We start from the raw sequence: 20,660 nt of genomic DNA on the forward strand, positions 1-20,660 counted from the left end.
CCAAGTTTGTAAGCTTATCACTTAGTCGCATTTTACGACATCCATGGGAAAGAAATGGAAGTGGTCCTTTTCTATTTTGTATTGGTGTCGGGAACCACACGGCATAATTTAATTAATTTATTAATTTCCATAATATGACTTAATTCAGTAGGTCTATGTAGCGATTTTACTTTCCTGCTACTCGTCTATATTCTAGTATGTCTAACTATCTTCATTCCTAATTCGCGATTGTATTGTAAAAAAACACGTCGTAATTTTTTTTATAATAATCGAACCAGACTGACCTACGAGTATATGAAATTTGAGTCTTTAAATTTCACTTGAAGATCTAAAGCGACACATAACATACTGTGATTTTATTATAAATCCTTAAAGAAAACAGTGGCAAATACCTATTTAAGAAATAAGTACCTACAATACTTTACCAAGCGAGAGAAATACGCAAATGGTTTATTCCGTGTTGCATTATTTCCAAATGATGTAAAACAATATCGACGAATGCCTGAAAGGTTTGTAAAAGACTTTTAAATGGACAAAGTATTTCGAATCTCGAAAAACAAATAAATCCCTCAAGGGTTACTTTGTTGTCCACCTATTTCTCGTGTACCAAAGCTCTTTCAAAAATAGAATGAAATTTAAAAACACAGTCCACAGTCTTTGCATAAAACATCGTATATCATTGATAGACAAAAATAAACTAAATTGCATTGTATGCATTTTTAGTGACAGATTAACTGTCGCACTGCGCATTTATTTATTAAAATATTTTCTGTATAAAATGATCGATAATTTCTGGCGCCGTTACTGCTTGACGCGATGGCTGAGTTTGTAAACGATGAGTTTTCAAATCAAAGTCCTTGAATTCAATTCCTGGTAATGGATAGTAAAATTTTTTGTTTATACAAATTTATTTTTGGTGGGTTTTAATACCTTTTTTATTTCACTTTTTTATGGTTTTTGGGGCGTCCACTGATTCTTGTTTTAATCGTTTTTTTGTAGGTTTTCTGATTTACCTTCTTTTTATGGTTATTCTAACGTCTACTTATTTATCGTAAAGTACCTACCCAGTTGCATTTTCATCAAATATTCTAAATATTTCAAAATGAAATTATGAAAAAAGGTAAACACAAAATTGGCAGCGAAGCTAACAAGCGGGTAAAGTTGCAACTCTTATTTGCGAACATCCGATCCCTCATGCAGACAATGAAATTGGCTCATTAGTGTTATCGAGAATATGACACGTTATTTATACATTTCTGAGGGAGTTTTTTTTACTTTTAAATTGGCATTGATATGAAGAGATCGTTTTTATAATCAGAAAAACCTATTTTATAGAATATGACTTTTACGAGTATCTGAGTATATGTCTTTTTATGTATTGAAAAATAAATAGCTACATCCTTTCCTAGCTGAAAAAGGAAATTTTCAAATAGTCCGAATCCAATTTCCTTTGAAAATGTTTTCATATACATATTATTATATATAAACTTTCCGATATAAATTGAAAACGTGTACCTAATTGAAAAACAACACACTACTCATAACTACATATAACTCATAGATATACAGTACGATTATTTAAAACGAACATCGCCCTCCATACAAATTGGTTGATTTAAATATACACAAGTAGAGTAAATACTTGCATTAATTTTATTCTGCTAACTCTGAAAATGTGTCATTAAAGGCATCGTGTTATTTACTGAGGTCTAATTGAATGAAGCCAAACGCGCGGGCCACGAAATTAATTTTAAACTTTACCCATGCCCATCAATCAAAAAACAATCTAAATTGGACAACATTCCCGTTTGTTCGCGGTCTACCTTTTTGGAAAATGCTTAGAAAAATTTACCTTTGCGAGGTTTTTATACTGAGAACTAACCTCTAAATTACGCATTGTTGTGGGAAAAGGTAACGACAAAGAAGAAGAAGATAGAATGAATAGACAAAGCTCTTTAAAACTGTTCTAAATGAATTGGACTTACCATTAATGATAAGAACAATTCATCATTTAAAGCACACTTAAGCTCTGCTCCAGATTTATATATGAAGGCACCTGATATTTCTCAAAATTTCTGTGTACTGATTCTCATGATGAAAAAGTATTCCACGTAGATGAACATGGAATACTTTTTCATTCATCCATTCCATTAAAAATCCATGAACTTCGAAAATTTCCACCAGAATAAAGCATCTTCGGATGGTGACCAAAAATGTATGGAACAAAATATTCATAAAAAAATCAGCCGCTCGTACTAACTAGGGCTTCTTTTAAAAGACAAATTTGGTAACTTACAACGGATGAGATTTATTCGCTTCGCAGTAAAATGTATCTTTTTAGTTTTGAGCTAGATAAGTAAGCTGATAATATAAAAGCCGATAAAGCGAAAACACGTATAATATATCAGACTGTTGTAAATTTCCTAATTGGTCTGCGTTTTCCGGCGAGAGCCTCCTTCACAAGGATTTATATTTCCGCCTTAAAATTGAACATTCAAGTATTCAATTCAGTTGCTCTCTGTAATTTCATTTGTTGAATTTAAGGCATCTGAATGATAGAAAATCCCAATTAAAAAGCATTATGCATATTCTATTTTAAATAATGTAACAGGTGGGCAACAGCTCATAAAAAAGAAATATGTTCAAAAACAGATTCCTTTAGCCTATAGACGGGAGTTCAATTCATTCAATCCTTACCCACTGCTACCCCTGAGTTTCTCTTTATAGGATGTAACTGGGAAAACGCAAGGATGACAATCGTATTGTAAATAAATAAAAAGAATAAATAATAAAACTGTATGTAACAGTTTGTTTGTTTGATTTTTTAATTTGCAAACAGGACTTACCAAAGGGAAATGAAGTTAATGGAAAAGTCCTTTGTGCACAATGCGAGAAAATGGGTAAAGAAACACATAAAAAATTCAGTCTGTCAGACTTTACGTACAAGTACTTTTTTGGTCAAGTGCGTGCCATGCATGATTTAGAACTTATTTTCGGGAACCTTCTTTATAAAGACTTACAAAGTTAACATTTTTTTGGTTATGGCAGAAGACTTATTTTCTTTTCCTGATAAGTCGATATCTTAATATTCCAACAAGTGAAGAAATGAGCATTTATAAACATATTACACAAAGTATAGGTGTAGTGCAATCATGCCCAAAATAAATTATCTAATGCTTAGAGTTGTAGCACTCTCTACTCAAAATCAGTTATGTTCAATATTCGTGGCGCCATCTGGAACTTTCTCAAACATTTTCATAACACATTTCACTCACAATAAGCAAAGTGTGACACATCGGAACAACGCCCTCTAGCGGGAAATTGTAACACTAAGTCGGGAAACGTGGTGAAGGGAAATTTCCACAGGATCTTGTCGTGTCGCTACTGTGTTTAATCGTGAACTATCTACCATAGGTTTGACAGCTGTTACGGAAATATTATGTATATTTTTTTTCTATAAGTTTCACATGATTATGAGTTTGTCTTTGTTTTGTTTATTTGATACTGTTTCGTACGTGTGGGAATGATTCATTATTATCTAAATATAACTAATATTTGTACTTATCAATATAAAAATGACCCTTGTCATGACAAAATATACATAAGCTTGATTTTTATAGCCATTTAATATTTATTCCAACTAAGGTATCTCCGAAGAACAATCTACGATCTCTTTTACAACAATACAAATAAATAACAATATTATTTCAGGTTAAAAATAATTGTTTAATGTTTTACATAAATTAGAAAAATACAGTAACAATCTCTATTTTCTTTATTGTGAAATAGCAATATTTTCAGAAGTTACCTTCATTTTAAGACAATTGGCTATAAGAACTTACTTTACACTCTAATCAAAATTATATTATTTCGTGAAGCATTTATGATGGTATCTTCTTTTACGCTAGAAACAAGCTTGATTTGGTTACTTTAGTTGATATAATTTTTTGTTCGAAATCTTTTGACATATTGCTAAAACAAAATATATTCATTCACTTAATAAAATATTGTTGTCTATGCATTAAAAATACCTTAATAATTAAATATTGCAAACGAGATTGATATGATGCCTGCCCAATGTTAAAAAATAATGCAAGTTAAAAAGAAAACACTCCAAACTTGTAATGAACAACGCTATAAAAAAAATCACTTATCTAATTTCTAACTTATCTTTATACAAATACTTGAGTTTGTTTCTAGCGTGCTACTAATATTCCTATATTGTTTCAGATGTACAAACTTTTTGATGTGATATTGTGTATGGGATTTACCCACAGTTAGCCCTGCCCAAATGCCCTGGCTTCCGACATGCCTCAGTCCCCCTCACCCCGACTGCGCCATTACAGGTCCCGCCAACTGCCAAGCATGCTAAGCTTGCATAGCACCACCTGCTATATTGTAGACAAATAAAATATACAGTAGAAAATAAACAGAATTAATCAGTAGATAATCGAAAAACGTTCGGAACGGTCTTGTTTATATCGGTAGATTTATATCATTAGTTAAGAGTAGATTAAGTTTTTAATAAATAATCAAATTTAAGTAAAAAGCAAAGATGAAGGATATTTGTTAATAATAATTTATAACTTTTTACAGTGATAAAAAGTAGATAGATTTCATAAAATAATTATGCATAAAAATAAAACTACCCTAATTATAAATTTTCTGAAACTAAAAGTGGCCACGTGACATTTAATAATAACCTAACAAATAAATTATAAGGAAATAATACGAAGCATTGTAGACAAAAATATATAGAAAAGTTTTCAGAAGTATTAAATGCACAACATGAATAAGGCAATTCCATTTGATTATTTTTTTTCATTTTATGATAATATCTATTTTTATCTACATAGAGAGACTTCGTAGATATTATTTAAATAGCTATTAATTTAAAGTATTAATGAGTATATTAAGATATATCAATTTATTTTTTTCTCTAATAATGGTTTGTAGCTAATAATTAATAATTAATAATAATTCACTAAACAAGTTTCACTGATACAGAAAACTTAGTGTTGATACATATTTGCCTGCATGTTGTCTTCACACAAACTCATTTCTGCACGATTATAGATTATTCCGATCCTAGATTACACCAAATACCGGCTTGCATTGGCATTTTGTTAATTTAGAGTACATAAACGTAAAGCAGCACAAAAAAAGGTAAAAATTACACAAAATTGCACAGTAGAGTCCGATCATATAGATAAAGGAAACATATGTAGTAAGATCATAAATAGTAAAATCACTCAAATAGAATACTTAACTATTTTATGATGTAACAATAGCGGTAAGTTTATTTATATAGCTTTATCGTAATAATCTGAATATTTGAGTTAGTTGTTCGATCCACCGCACTTTCAAGTTATCTCAAGAGGGTTGACATTGAACATGTGATTTCAAATAGAACGAGCACATTCACTAGGTTCTGCTTGAACAAACATCGCAGACTCACACCGCGCCCAATCCTCCAACACGAAGGGTACAATCGTTCATCCGAAGAACCGGTTGATAAGATAAAATATCATGTATCACACAATAATGCCGCTCTATATTACTCGAACCCACCCTATAACAAATATAGTCGTAATATGATAATTATAAGCCGATATTATCGAAAATATATAGTTCAAAAATTGCAATTTTAACAACATAGGTACATAATTCAGAGAAATGTAATTATTTATATCGCAGCAAAATTAAGTTGGTCGCTTTATATTGTAACATGAAATGTAATATCCAGATAAATTGTTTATTGATAACGTAATACGTGTCGACAAGCATGGGAGCGGTTATTAGTTATTACTTAATATCGCGTTGGTTCGGTTATCAGGCCGCTGGAGCGAGCATAAGGGCGCGATATGTGCCTGCACGGTTATTCACATTTTATACGTAGACCACGCAACGCCATGTATAACCACACACATTTTCGCAATAATAAAGCGTGAGTTTTATCTGAACTTTCAGTGCTATTATGTATAAATCGATTTGGTTCAAGAAATACTACACCAGGAAGAATACACTTTAGTTTTCCAAAGTGATTTAACTTTTAAAAATTTTTTCACCACATTATAACGTGTCAAAATCTTTAATTTAATATCAGGAACTCTTGTGAACATGTGCATTTTTTGACAGGACTATGACGGCAATATGTTTCGTTTGCAACCTGCCGATTCTATCTCATCAAGTGGGGCTGGTGTGGGCTGGCGGCAACGGCTGGGACGAGCTGACCCGGTCTACCTTAGAGGAGAACACTCTCCGGCAGCGGCTTGGCAGTCGCAGGGATTCCGCAGCACAAGTGTCGTGCTTCTCGCCGCCAGAACCCGACGTGTCCGATCAAGCCAGGGGTAAGTATAAAACCATCGATCTCAATATCTATTGCTTCTCAATGTTACGATTATCAAACTTGGAAAACACTATAACTTTACATAATATTATTCATGTTTCACTTGTCTGCAGGAGGACCACGTCGGCGTCGGTCATCCTTGGCTCAACTCACAGACATATTGCGGGAGTGGGGTGGTGGCAGCAGCCAGCCCCGGCGGCAAAGAGCCCCACTTTCACGAAGGGAAACCCTGGCCGATTTGGCTCGGTCTCTGCCCTGGGCTCGCCACGAGCCACCACCAAGACGCAGACGCGACTCCTCGGCCGATTCAGGCATAAAATCTATGGCTTCCAAACGTCGCGACTCCAAGGCAGCTCCCTCAGATTTTCGTGGCGAATTCCCGAACTACTGGGATCGTAAAGACTCCACAACTATCATGCCATCTCGAGAAAGACGTATAAAAAGGAGAGGATCTGGCGACGACAATAAAGAACGGAGAGACTCTGTTGATGGTCACCGCCACAGACGTGAATCCATAATAGCTGCTCCTCCGCGAATAGTCGCAACTCATAGAAAAAGGCGAGCTTCACCTCCATCTCCGGCTCCACCTTCATTTGTTGATGCCTCTTCGGATCCTGGACCCTCCACTCAGCCACCATGTGTAACAATAGTAGCGGTGCATGAACCCAGTCGATCCGATGGTGAATGTCAACCAATGACCATGCCAACAATCATTACATCTGCTGTCACACCGTCCCCTACTTCTCCTACTGTTCCTACAAGCAATGCAGCACAATCTGCCCAGACTTCTCAAACCACTCAAGCATCGCAAGCTGTTCCGGGAGGTCGAACCCCTCCCAACCTAGGTGGGCGGCGTGATTCTACAACGCAGTGTGGTAGGGCAAGGAGAGACTCGCGTGCTACCGCTAGTCCTGAACGAAGACTTGGAAGATTACAGAGGCAAGCTACTGCATTTGATGATCCAAATGGTCCTCCAGGATCGAGACGTAGAGATTCAGGTCCTTCGTTAGGTCCTGATGATGAAGGGCGAGCTAGAAGAGATTCGCTTAGTCCGGATTCGGCAGCTCGTCCAAGACGCGATCGGTCCCAACTAAGCCCTGATGGAGCTGGAGGTGGTGAGTTGAGTCCATCAGCAGCTAGACGACGAGGTCGCTTGAGGAGACAAGCCTCCTGTGCTCGTGTTGGTCGACCCAGAAGTCCAGATTCTAGTTCTTGTTCAAGTCGTGACCATAGCCCTTGCACCGCACGTCCTCCAGAACGGACAATCATAAGAAGACAATCAACAACTGAAGAAATATTAATAGCTCGTGGTTTCAGAAGGCAGTCCACTACGGAAGAAATGATAAGGTGCCGGAACTTTAGGCGCCAGAGTTCACAAAGTGACGATGCCTGCATGCGAGCTCGAGGACGCAGGGATTCTTCCACACAAATTCTCGACGGCACTATAGGCACCATGACAGTTGAAACTACAAGCACATTCTTCGATTCCAGTACACAAACAGGTCAGTACTTCTTCCTTTTATTTGATTTCCAACAGGTATATGATATGGTATATTCGATGATATTTTATCAAACAAACTAAGCAATTATTGTTAAATTATTAATTTATATGAAATCAGCTACTTTCCACGTGATTACAGGTCAATATATATTACTATTAGAAAAATAAAAATGTACCCAAATGTTTGCACCAAAATTCCTTTCTAAAAATCTATCATTACCCACGCTCCGCTAAGTAACACTCATGTCGTAGATCGTCGTAGCACTTTGTAGCTTCTCGTAACTCATACTAATACTTCGTAGCACGAAGCCCGCTCTTCTACACACATATCTTTCAGAAAACAAAATCTTATTTATTTAAACTTTATTGTACAAAATACAAATGTATAGCACAATTGGCGGACTTAATGCTAGAACCATTATCTACCAGTCAACCATAAGGACTGACTATTAAATCTTATCTCAAGGCGAATTATTACTATTCAAATATTTATTACTATTAGAAAAATAAAAATGTACCCAAATGTTTGCACCAAAATTCCTTTCTAAAAATCTATGATTACCCACGCTCCGCTAAGTAACACTCATGTCGTAGCACATCGTAGATCGTCGTAGCACTTTGTAGCTTCTCGTAACTCATACTAATACTTCGTAGCACGAAGCCCGCTCTTCTACACACATATCTTTCAGAAAACATAATCTTATTTATTTAAACTTTAATGTACAAAATACACATGTATAGCACAATTGGCGGACTTAATGCTAGAACCATTATCTACCAGTCAACCATAAGGACTGACCATTAAATCTTATCTCAAGGCGATTACATAGTATTTTTAGCTACGAAGATTCGCATTCATGAAAATATTATGCAATATTCATAGCGCGGCTTAATTCTTGCAGCTCATGGTGTTCTGCGAATTATTACTATTCACTGTCAAGCTACTGTTTTGTCTGGTTTTATTGATAAATACTAAAAAAGTGCTTTCCGGGTAGAACGTGATAAGAGTTTTTATTCTAAAAAGCCCAAGCCCACGAGAGTATAAAATATTTTAAATGAAATAAACGTTAACATTTCTATCATTTTCACAAAATAACCGAAAAATATTTTACTGGGGAATAATCATAAGAACATACGAGCTCATTGTAATCCTTATATTGTTATCACGTCGAATTCTTAAATCATGATATCGAAAGCGTAAAGTTAAGTGAGTGCTGTGAACTTTCATAGGATCGCGCGCGAGCTCGCGAACGTGAAAAGCATAAAATAGTGAACTTAGTATACAGTGCTAGTGACAACATCCTTCGCCACGTGCTCAGCCCCCGCCTATTTTCAGTAGCCAATCGATTCGCGCGCAGATTCGTCGTCTCCCTCGCTCGGGGGGACTGCTTTACCGATAGGAGAGAGTCGGGAAGTGTCTCTCTTTCTGAGGGTGTGTAGATAGTGGCGCCACGGCATTCGCGACACTCGACGACCATTTTTGGCAGCGCACCGCGACGTTCGCCTTGACTCCGTCCACGCGAGATGACATGCGGCCCGGCGCAGACTCGGCCGCGGGCGCCCTGTCATCTGTTGCAGACGCTGCCATGTTTACCAGAACGAAAGTGACGTGCTGTACACATCGAATAACCTCAACGTCTTTATAATCAACCTGGAATTCCAACGTAGAAACTACAACGAATATTAGTCCCGTTCACAGCGTACTAAGTACGTTCGCGCTTTTTATAGTGATTTCTGTTTATTACCGCGTATTTACATAAATATAATTTATTTTTACTCGTGTTTTGTATTGTAGATCGAATAATTTTTGTGATAATAATATTGTGAATAGTAATTTGTGACATTGAGAACAATAATATATTGTTAAGTGAGAAATGAACCCTGTATAGTGGCCTAAACTGTAATTACAAACACCAATTTTTTATTTTCATAGAATTTACATGAAAATATTTAAATAGCAAATAAATAGAATATTCGTGTGTTAAAGGATTAAAAATTAAATAATGTAGTGAAATTCAGATACAATTAAACGATATGGTAAGTGTTTTTATTAAATTAAGTATCATTACTAATAATACCAAAAAAATATTTGAATAGAACTATATTCCAAATACCTTTTGTCCTTTTTTATACTTGGTATTTTTTTATTTAAATATTTTATTACTATCATTTTTTACGATTTCATTTGAATAACAAACATGAAAATAAATACGAGGTATAAGCACTTCGTGTTAATAATTAAGTATCCGACTGGCGAAAGTAATAAACGCAAAGATTGTACCAATATTGTTTTCAAGGCACATAACATTAATATTATCGCACGAAATATACTACCCGGCGCTATGATGAAAATGATGAAAATACGTATTTACTGCCTACTTTACGGCTTCATGTACGATAGTATTAATTATACCAAGTTCTTTAATTAACTGGTATAAAATTTATTAAACACTACAACTTACTTAACTTATTAAACTTGACCCATACGGAAATTTTGAAACATTATCTTCAGTAAATCAATTAATTCATATATTCAAATGACAACCAGAGGTACATACTCGTAAGTTCTACGTCGTACTTTTTCCATGTCGTTCGACGGTCCGTTCAAAAAACTTAATTTTTACCAGGAACCTGCAATAACAACCCACATGGCCCTTAACTGCGTCACCTCAAACAAGAAAAATTGACCTTTCTCCAAGTTGGTTTTATTTTCTGAGAAAAAGATCATATAGAAAAAAAAACTAGGCATATTAAAGAAACAAAAATACATAATTTCCGAAAAGTTTATAATCAATATTGACTAAGCGTACTTACCTTTTCCTGAAGTTTCAAACTTTTATCTTTACTCAGGGACTTTTATAAATTTTGAGTAAAAAATAATAATAATGGACAATTAAAAACTTTGTGACCATCGTGTCTTGTACAAGTTGGAGATTTATTATCTCTTTTTACAAATTTTCTTGGGTTTATTATGAATCGGTACAAAAAATTAAAAAGATTGTATTTTCTTTAACTAACACCACTAATTTCGCGTTTATTTTTATATAGACTTTCCTAACATTATTGATTTTCTCTTCTTGTGGGGGAAAAAATTGTTCCGGTAATATTTTCAGGACAAAATGAACATGAAGTCACGAGTAAAGTTGTATGGGCATATTATTTAAACATCCGTCAGATTTTTAGAACATGTTTGTTGATCCTTAATTCCATATTAGTAGTGGTACCATTTGTTGAATTTATAATTAAAATGTAACTTGCTCTTGGCACTCTCCCAGAAACTGGCAGTTTTCCAACAAAATTCCCTTTTACTATCATTGGATCTATATAACCTAAATTAACTTGACCCCGGTTGACTGCCACTAAATACTTAAATTTTAAAAGGTGGAAAAAAGGAATTTAATCATTGTCATCTGCGTATAGCTCTTCAGAGCGCAGAAACCTCTACTAAGGTCATTTGATGATGTTACTAGCTTGAACACAGCTACTGCCCTCAGAAAAATAAGAGCTGAGTAAACAAATTTATCGCGTAAATTCAAACTCAAAATATTACAAAACAAACAATTAGTTTTTTTTATACATACCTATTTAATAAGCCTTTCTCCTGTTCAAAATATAGAAAATAGAAATGTAAAACAACATTCATTTTACGCAATTTCATCCAACGTTAACATATATGTATAAAGGCAGAAGAAATTCTCCCTAAAAGTTATTTCACGCAAAAGCTTTCAAAGTAAAATGGCCACTTTCGGGCCTTTGCAAAGGTGCTAGGATTAAGCCTGGGCCAATAGGTGCATTGATTTACGGGGATTTGCTTACTGAAATTTATTTCCAGCAATCGGTTAAAGTTACCTTCGTTATTGACTGACGGAAACCTTTCAGTCAGAAAGCTTTTGGGTCGGATTAAAATCAGCACTTTCTAAAGGAAACTTATCGACCTATTTAAACTACATTAGTTTAGAATGTTGAGACTAGTGATGCATTGGTAGATTTATATTAGTAAGAAGTTCGATTCACAATTAATTAAGTTAATTAATTAAGTAAAAAATAACATTTATAAATGTTTCTCATTCTTAAAGAAATTTTAGTATCTATTTACTAAAATAATAATATATACTTACAGAAACAATAAATCAATTACGGCAGCAAGTTTTAATTAATCAGCAGAGTAACTTTCAAAGGATTAACCACAATTAGTGAATGTTGGTTGGTTGCAAAACCAATTACCAATTGAAATCTCATTTGACTTTATTATTTAAATTATGTAATGCTTACATTAAGCACCCACTTTAAATAATTTTTGTTATCAATCTCCCTTCATGGCTTTACTATATATATATGTACTATTTATTTCTCAGAACCATCCCCGCTGTACGACAACAACCACTACCACGAGGAATGCCTCCGCTGCAACTCCTGCGGGCTGAATCTCACTGGGCCCAATCAGGTAAGGATTCATAGATATATCCATACTATATATATATATATTATTGTAAAATTATTCTTTATCTGCCTGTTAATTTCATGGCTTAACCTTTAAACAGAAATGAAGTTTGAGTGAATAATCATTTGTACTGAGAAGACATTGGATGCAAGCTAACTTGCTCTTTTTTATTAAAAAACAAAATATGGTGGTACCGACTAAATAATTCGAACCACTTAGGTACTTCTAGCTTATTTAGAACAAATGAACAACGTACCTGTTTACCTGTCAAATATTTCAACCTACACCGCTACAAGACCTGTTATTTGGTTTGTATTAGAAACACAAGTGCCATTCAGAGCCACTGTTCCTCTATATTTCATACTACTCTATTCTATTGTACTCCAACTATCCTATTATCTAACAAAGCTGTAAATATCATCAATCTTTCTTTAGATGGAACGTCTCATGTCACATCTATAACCTTTATAGAATCTTGAAAAGATTTTGTAATATTGTCAACCCTCGTTTACCTGTCCAAATGGACAGGCTTGTGTTCCTTACAAAAAGCGATATGTTTACATAAGACGTCATGGTGAATAAACATATCATCCGAAAATAAATGTTATTTTGTAATAGATATGATAGAAATCACCGCAAAGGATCACAACACAAATATGATTGATATATATATGCACGATCAAGTACCTTTAACGAATTGAAATCATACGAGTTTATATTACCTTTATCCTTCTTAGCCTTAGTTCTTAGGCTTCCTTTGCCGAATGGATAGATTCGGAGATAGTGATTTTATATTATTTTAGCACATCGTAGTTTTGAACTGTTTATTGTGGCTTTTTTATTTTGATTGATACTTGAAAACATTGCTCATTGCGTGTGAAATAACAATGAATACATTATATTCTTTTAAAATCTTGTTTTCCGAACCATGGCACAATTTTACCGTATTCAAAGTACCAATCCCTAAATGTTTCATTGCTCTATAAGCATTTAACGACACATAAAGTTGCTATTCAATCTGCTTTATTGCTGTTAAAATGAAGAAAAATATATATTTACTGAGCATTGACGTTTATTACTCAGCCTGCGTTTATCATCTTGTTTCGTAAATTACTAAGGTATTTTATAAATAAAATCGTTTTGGCTCTGAGACGCAATTCGTCTTTTGTCGTTACATACTCCCTTGCTGTAAAACTCATATTTGCCGAAGCTCAGAGACGCTTAGCTAGTCTGATATCGTAAAACTTAGTATGCCAGCTACTGTTCTTTCCGCTCAGATTTTAAAACTCAAAGATATAATTAATATCTATTAATAGGTATAAACAATACACATTAAAGACCCTTAAACATTTAACCTTTTTTAATATAACCTGATTTGTACCCTAGGCCTCATAAATAAGAACCAATAAAGTTACAACTGCGCGGCAGAGGCGGCCAAAATATAAAATCGATGAAAACCGAGAGTCCTTATAGAAGTTTCGATAGTCTTGAAACTTTTCAATCATAATGGCTTCGCTCCACCATTTCACTTAATCCGCCTTCTGATAGAATACTAAATGTTGTTAATTTATTAAAATAGCTTCTTAACTGTCCCAATTATTTGGAGTTGAAACCCTTTTAAATTTACAAGCAAATAGAGAACATTTTTTTCTACAAAGATTTTTTTTAATTTAGCCGTAGACTTACGTACTAACAAATATTGACTGGAAAAAGAGGAAATTAATAAAGAAATGTGTAGGTATTTTGTTTAAAATAAATATATATTTAAAACAAAGATAAAAACAAGGGTACTAATCGTGTTTCATCGGGGATGGTGTAGTAGCCCAGTTTTGTTCTAGAAACACATTCATAATTCCCCTCATGTCAGCTCATCACTCTCAGTCATTACTTTTCATATACACACTCATTACACATCAAATAAAAAACTGATTTTATACCGACACATTGATAAGGGTCCGACTGACAACTAATACATATATATGTATATGTGTATATCGAAAAATAATATACATACGTCCAAATATATTTCCAGCTGGGCTGAGAACAAAGAAAATCATAAAATTGTCAGCTGTTGCTTTTCCCACGTAGGTCGTCAAATGTCGGTCAAGGGATGAAACTACACTTACTTTCTAAATAAGTTATAAGGTTTATATTCTGTCACTTATTAAAAGTCTTTTAACAATGAAAAGCTAAAATTAATAATTAAAAATATGTGATTATAAAAATAACTTTTGGCATAGGTATACGAGTATCACTAGAACACGCACCGTCTATGTGTATTTCCATACCTACCCACTGCAAGCCTCTGATATTTCACCGACCATTTATGTAAACATGCCAAATTTTTAATCTCTACACTCACTCGTATTGGTTTGCACTATGCGTTGATATGCCTGTGGGTTAATTAATCAAATTCAAATTCAAACTTGGAAACATCGATCGTATTCCTCGTTTCATTTTTATATATCAAAGAGGAATCGGGAACCACTCAGCTCTTATAGAAGTATTTTTTTTTAAAGTGATACGAGAATTGTTTTTATAATGTATAAAAATGCATTTAATCCAAATTGGCTATAAGTGAAAGTGTGTTTGTTTGTCCATCTCTCACTTGCTCTAACAACCCAGGCAGCATTTATACATTTTTTTCTTGTATCAATCACTTTATCTATAAAAAATGTAGGTAAAAAAATATTTATTTCTATAAGAGCTGAGTGGTTCCCGGCACCTATAAAAAAATTAATAGAACTCCATTTCTTTCCCAAGAATATCGTTAAAGGCGACTATGGGTTAAGCTTATAAACTTGAGATACTTCTTTTAAGCGATAGGCTAGCAACCGGTCACTATTTGAATCTCAATTCTATCATTAAACCAAACAGCTGAACTTGGCCTTTCAATATTTTCAAGCCTATTCTGTCTACCCCGCAAGGGATACAGACGTGATAATATGTATATAAGTATATGTATAGAAATACTGCATCAAAATCCGTTGTGTAGTTTTAGAGTTCTAAGCATCCATACAAAGAGACAGACGCGGGGAGTGACTTTGTTTTATGTACATATGTAGTGATAATCCTTTGGTAACGATGCAAATCAGAGCAAGCTCAATACAAGGTCGGCATTGATACAAATGAATCAAAGGCAAATTACTGTGGAAGCCATAGCCAAGTTATTACGCGAGTGCGAATCAATCACGACTACACTGAAACAAATACAGGAAAATACGGGATAACGTCGCTCAGGGATGCCAGTTAAATAAATATTAATTTTCAACCAACGGGTCATGATTCTTTTTACTCCACATAGGTACGTAGTGGAATAATTTTTTATAAGTTTGTTTAAACTGAAAACGTTAATTATATCTGAATAACAGTCGGTGTAATTTGGGTTTATTTGTATTTTCTTTCTTTTTTATAAAAAAACATACGAAGTTGTATATGGTGTAGACAGAGCCAACAATCTCAAAAAAAACTGAAATATCACGCTTAATTCAGATAGTGAACGTTCGCCAATAAAATAAATTGTTCTTGATAATAAGTCGTAATGAACTTATACACTTAGCAACTGTACATAAAAATATAAGCGAAAAAGAGATGTGAGACTGTTGGCTCTGTCTACCTCATTAGAGATAAAGATGTAATTATACGTATGTATGTATGTAGAGAAAGTCACAAAATCGATTTCCTCACATCATCGCGACAGATGATTTCAAATCAAATGCTATCATTCTCACTATCTATCGTGTCGTGGTGGAAAATATTTGTAACGAGATTTTTTCATTTACATGGAGACATAAAAAGGAAATTAAAGGGAAGTGGGACTGTTATGTCAAATTCAATTTGTTTTTAAGGAATATGCCGGTCGAGTTTTGTGATATCGCCAAATTTGTGCCAGTTAATCAAATGGACAGGACGAACCATAAAAAATATAATAAAATCTTTGTGATTTTTTTGAGCTCCGTGCTTTAATAGAAGAAATCTGGAACACCGCTTAAATAGAGATAAATGCCAAATACTGAGTGTACTTCCCTAATAAAGCTCGCTATTTGCTCTTCAAAAGGAAATTTTTACTCGTATCTACTCTTTTCATGAACAGTCACTCAGAAAATAGAATGAAACTCGAAAGCAGACGAGTTAATAAAAATAAATCGGACAGCTATGCATGCATTCAAAACGTCTAGCATACACCGGCGCAGGCATAAATTCCAGTCAAGCGTGAGTCGAGTTTGTTCAGGATTCTGTGGTTTTTTCTATAGTTAAAATACACAACTACATACTCGTATTACAATTACCTCTTCATCCTTTACGAGGAAGATAGATCCAACAGTCTCGAAAAGACAAAAGGCCACTTTCGGCTGTAAAGCTTAAAAAATTCAATAGAGACAGATTTCTAGCCCATCGCCAAAAAAATAAACCCAAGTTTATTGGCCTTTTCCTTGTTTTACTTTTACATTTTACACAGGAAGAAAAAGAGCTGGCACATACTATATAAAAAATATAGTAGGTATGTGAAACTTGAACAGTCGAAACATATTTACGAATCAGTTGGAATCATTATTATAATTTTATTGGATTAAGATAACGCAAAATACAAATATTTTCGAAAATAACATTACCGACAGAAAGGGTCGTTTTCTTTTCAATGAATTTTGCAATAAAAGAGCAACCATCGTTATGTGAATCCAGAATATCTGTAGTGCACAGAAAGCATAGCATTCTTACATCTCTTCGATATTTGGCAATTTTATAAAACGTATTGTTTTCTCACTTGCTCCACAACTCGTTTTCATCGGAGAAATTATATTTACTAACTCTACCAAACAAATAGTCTATTTACTTGGTATTATAGATATATAATAAAATTGTCTTTCAGTCTTTTCAAGAATGTTGGCTCTGTCTATCCCGCAAGGGATATAGACGTGACTATATGTATGTAAACAATGTTAAATACAAAAGTTTGAAACCACACTTGTCGTCAAAGATGTATAAAATTTGCAAGAAAGGATTCTTTTACTTCATACGAAACCCTTCAAATACGATTCGCAATGTCATGCTCTGAACAAAATCAAACTTCGTGTAACATATAGACATTTTTATTGAAACCATAGCGAAGCTGCGGGTAAAAGCTAGTTATTAATAACTTGATATTACTTTTTGTCATTTTTGTCATCATCAGAATTTTATCACGACCCACTCAACGGAGTCTCAGCTTATCTGGATCGATCTTATTTTAATCTTTCTCCTTGAAAATGTTACGATACGAGTAATTATCGTGCCTTCAGTATTTTTAACACTGTTTCAAAATTGGTCAAGTTTACCATCCAATATCAATGTACATCTGAATTTAATATAGTACAATTGTAATTTAATCACATAAATACGTATGCCACATTCTTTTCAGTACCAAACAAAGGGAAGCATTTGATGAAATCCTTCAACAAATTTTAAGTGGCATAGGATTTCAATTCGTAAAATATAAAATATTGTTATGTAAAGTGAAGAGGGAGTGAAATTTTTTAATGAGATAACACTTCAATTTATCCATATTTTGCTATCTAACCATAATAAATTATACAAATAAATTCAATTAGCAAAATGATAAATGTAACAACGACTCGAATGAGCTCCCAATCTGTCAACCACCCAGTTTTCTGACATTCCGAAGTAAATTACGAACTTTACAATAACATTTTACCATAATTATTCTTGTTAAACAAGACAAATTCTGGTGAAGGTGATTGTCTGCCAGCGTTTATTAAAAAACTTTGAATACGTTCGTAATGAAATGAATCAAGTTGTTTTACACCTAGCACTCGACAAAGGATATTCTTCATAAAGCTATTTAGGCGGAGGAGAAAATACAATGCAAATACACTTTTGTTTACCCGCCCGGGACTAAATGCAGTCTTTTGAACCCCTCCGTTGTGGGTCTTTATTTTTGGTACGTGTTCCAACATATTGAGTTAGCTTTTTATGCAAATTTGTACGCTTCACGTCTTTCATCGAATAGAACGTGGATTCTGCTTTTTGATATAAAATGAAGTTTCGCACGTGAAGTTATTGACTTGTCGGAGTGACTTTCCACCTTAAATTGGGACATGTGTGCGAAATAGACCAACGAAAAGCTAATAGTGCCGTGTGGTTCCCGGCACCAATACAAAAAAGAATAGGACCACTCCATCTCTTTCCCATGGATGTCGTAAAAGGCGACTAAGGGATAGGCTTACAAACTTGGGATTCTTTTTTAGGCGATGGGCTAGCAACCTGTCACTAGTTGAATCTCAATTCTATCGTTAAGCCAAATAGCTGAACGTGGCCATTCAGTCTTTTCAAGACTGTTGGCTCTGTCTACCCCGCAAGGGATATAGACGTGACGGTATGTATGTATGTATGTAAAAGCTAATTCAGCATCCAAATGTCTATCTATTTATTTTCTTATTAATCGAAAAAAATTATGAATAAAAATTAGGATTAGTCTTATTTTATGAACAGGGTGATTAGTAAAGAGGAATCCTGAAAGATCGTGATAACAAAAATCAATCACACTCACGGTAAACAGGTGTTAGAATATGTTTAAACCCCTGTATTTTTTGTTCAATAAAATTCTATTAAAATCTGTAAATATGTCATGGCTTTCACCTGACTAGCTACTCCTCGGCGGGACTATTTGAGCGGAAATTGAATCTGTTGCAGTGAAAAATGTTTGCAACTTCTCGCTATTTAACTCTGGGTGTCCTTAAGTTAAGTCAAACACCAAGTTAAGTGAAACGACTTCGTCTTCCCTACCTTAACCCACTTTTTATATCGGATGGGAATTGTGTATTAGTTTTGTTACTTTGATTTGCCACTTATCATGTTTCTATCGCAACTGCCTTAGAGATTATACAATTTATAAATTAAGATTGTAATCATTTTTTTTTTACTTTTAAACTTTAAGTTTGTTATCAATAAATTCCTTATTATTAAGAAAATGCTTTTGTGTTTTTCTACAATATAGAGTTACAAAAAACAAGTACTGAGATACGTATGCATGCCGGGCTAAACAAATAGCAAGACTTTTTCTAAGGTTGCCAAGCTCGTAGGAATTTCAGAAACTCCTTTATTATCGGATGCAAATAGCCGACTATAATTTCAGCAAAATTTATTCACTTAGTCAGCTTTTATTTCTGTTTCATATATTCCAATTTGTAATTACATAAATGATTGATTTCAACTTGACCCAATACTGAATTTAAATTAATCGTTTATTCGAAGTAATTTGAATATGGTCGATTCATCGATAATTATTGATATGAGAAATTCCAGATGGTATTTTTCAGAATTAATAAATGATTTATCAACCGCGCCCTGTGTCCATTGAAAAGGCATTATTGGACATGGAAATATATATATGTATATTATGATCACATAGATAATAATAATGTGCCGTGTGGTTCCCGGCACCATTACAAAAAAGAATAGGTCCACTCCATCTCTTTCCCATGGATGTCGTAAAAGGCGACTAAGGGATAGGCTTATAAACTTAGAATTCCTCTTTTAGGCGATGGGCTAGCAACCTGTCACTATCTGAATCTCAGTTCTATCATTAAGCCAAATAGCTTAATGTGGCCATTCAGTCTTTTCAAGACTGTTGGCTCTGTCTACCCCGCAAGGGATATAGACGTGACCATATGTATGTATGTATGTATGATCACATAGATCACTTTCCCAGAAACAGAGGGATAGGCAGAGACTACATCGTTCCACCTGTCACGATTTATGTATATTGCTTTTGCTTCATCCAGATTTTTAATTTCTTTAAAAAAATCGTTATAAATTACACTATATGACGGGCACACTAGGATCTATACGTTGTTTGGTCAAGCAACGGTCAACCGTGACCGTTGGTTGACCGAAAAACTAAAAAGTTCAAAATGGTGCAGTGTAAGTCAGTTCAGCCGATACTGTGTTCGGATGTAACCGCCTCACCTTCCATATTCCTTTAGGGAGAAACTAATAAAATCAAGAAAATACGAAAATCGGACAATTCACACCGACAATTACTCTATTCTTTCGTTTCTGTGGAACTTCGTTTCATCCCATGACATCTTCGCCAATAAAAAACGCTTTAACTAACAGTGTTTAATAAAACACATTTTCAATAGCATCATTATTTATTCAGTAATATTAACTGAAATGTACTGATTTCAACTGAATTCAAATAAACACCTTCTAGGAATTTCATCGCAGTCTCGAATTTCCAATAATTGGATAATGCATACCAGTTTGTCTTTAAATTAGTTTGTGTAACTTTATGAGCATGCCAGGCTGGCTGGTATCAAATGTGCTCCAATAATTGAAGTGACAGTTTGACTTACAGAACTATGTTTTCA

At 34.2% G+C, this 20,660-nt stretch overlaps 1 protein-coding gene across 1 annotated transcript in view; it reads left to right on the forward strand.

Moving 5' to 3' along the window:
• The first annotated feature begins 5,826 nt into the window (after positions 1 to 5,826).
• Positions 5,827 to 20,660, forward strand: part of LOC106138363 (uncharacterized) — a 68,256-nt gene continuing 53,422 nt past the window's right edge. Inside the window, exons 1-4 of the mRNA XM_060948305.1 lie at positions 5,827 to 5,947; positions 6,139 to 6,350; positions 6,463 to 7,851; positions 12,206 to 12,294. Of these exons, the coding sequence (XP_060804288.1) occupies positions 5,865 to 5,947; positions 6,139 to 6,350; positions 6,463 to 7,851; positions 12,206 to 12,294 (1,773 nt within the window). The 5' untranslated portion in view covers positions 5,827 to 5,864. The remainder of the gene's footprint in view (positions 5,948 to 6,138; positions 6,351 to 6,462; positions 7,852 to 12,205; positions 12,295 to 20,660) is intronic.

Source organism: Amyelois transitella, chromosome 15 (assembly GCF_032362555.1).
Source record: "Amyelois transitella isolate CPQ chromosome 15, ilAmyTran1.1, whole genome shotgun sequence".
NCBI lineage: Eukaryota > Metazoa > Arthropoda > Insecta > Lepidoptera > Pyralidae > Amyelois > Amyelois transitella.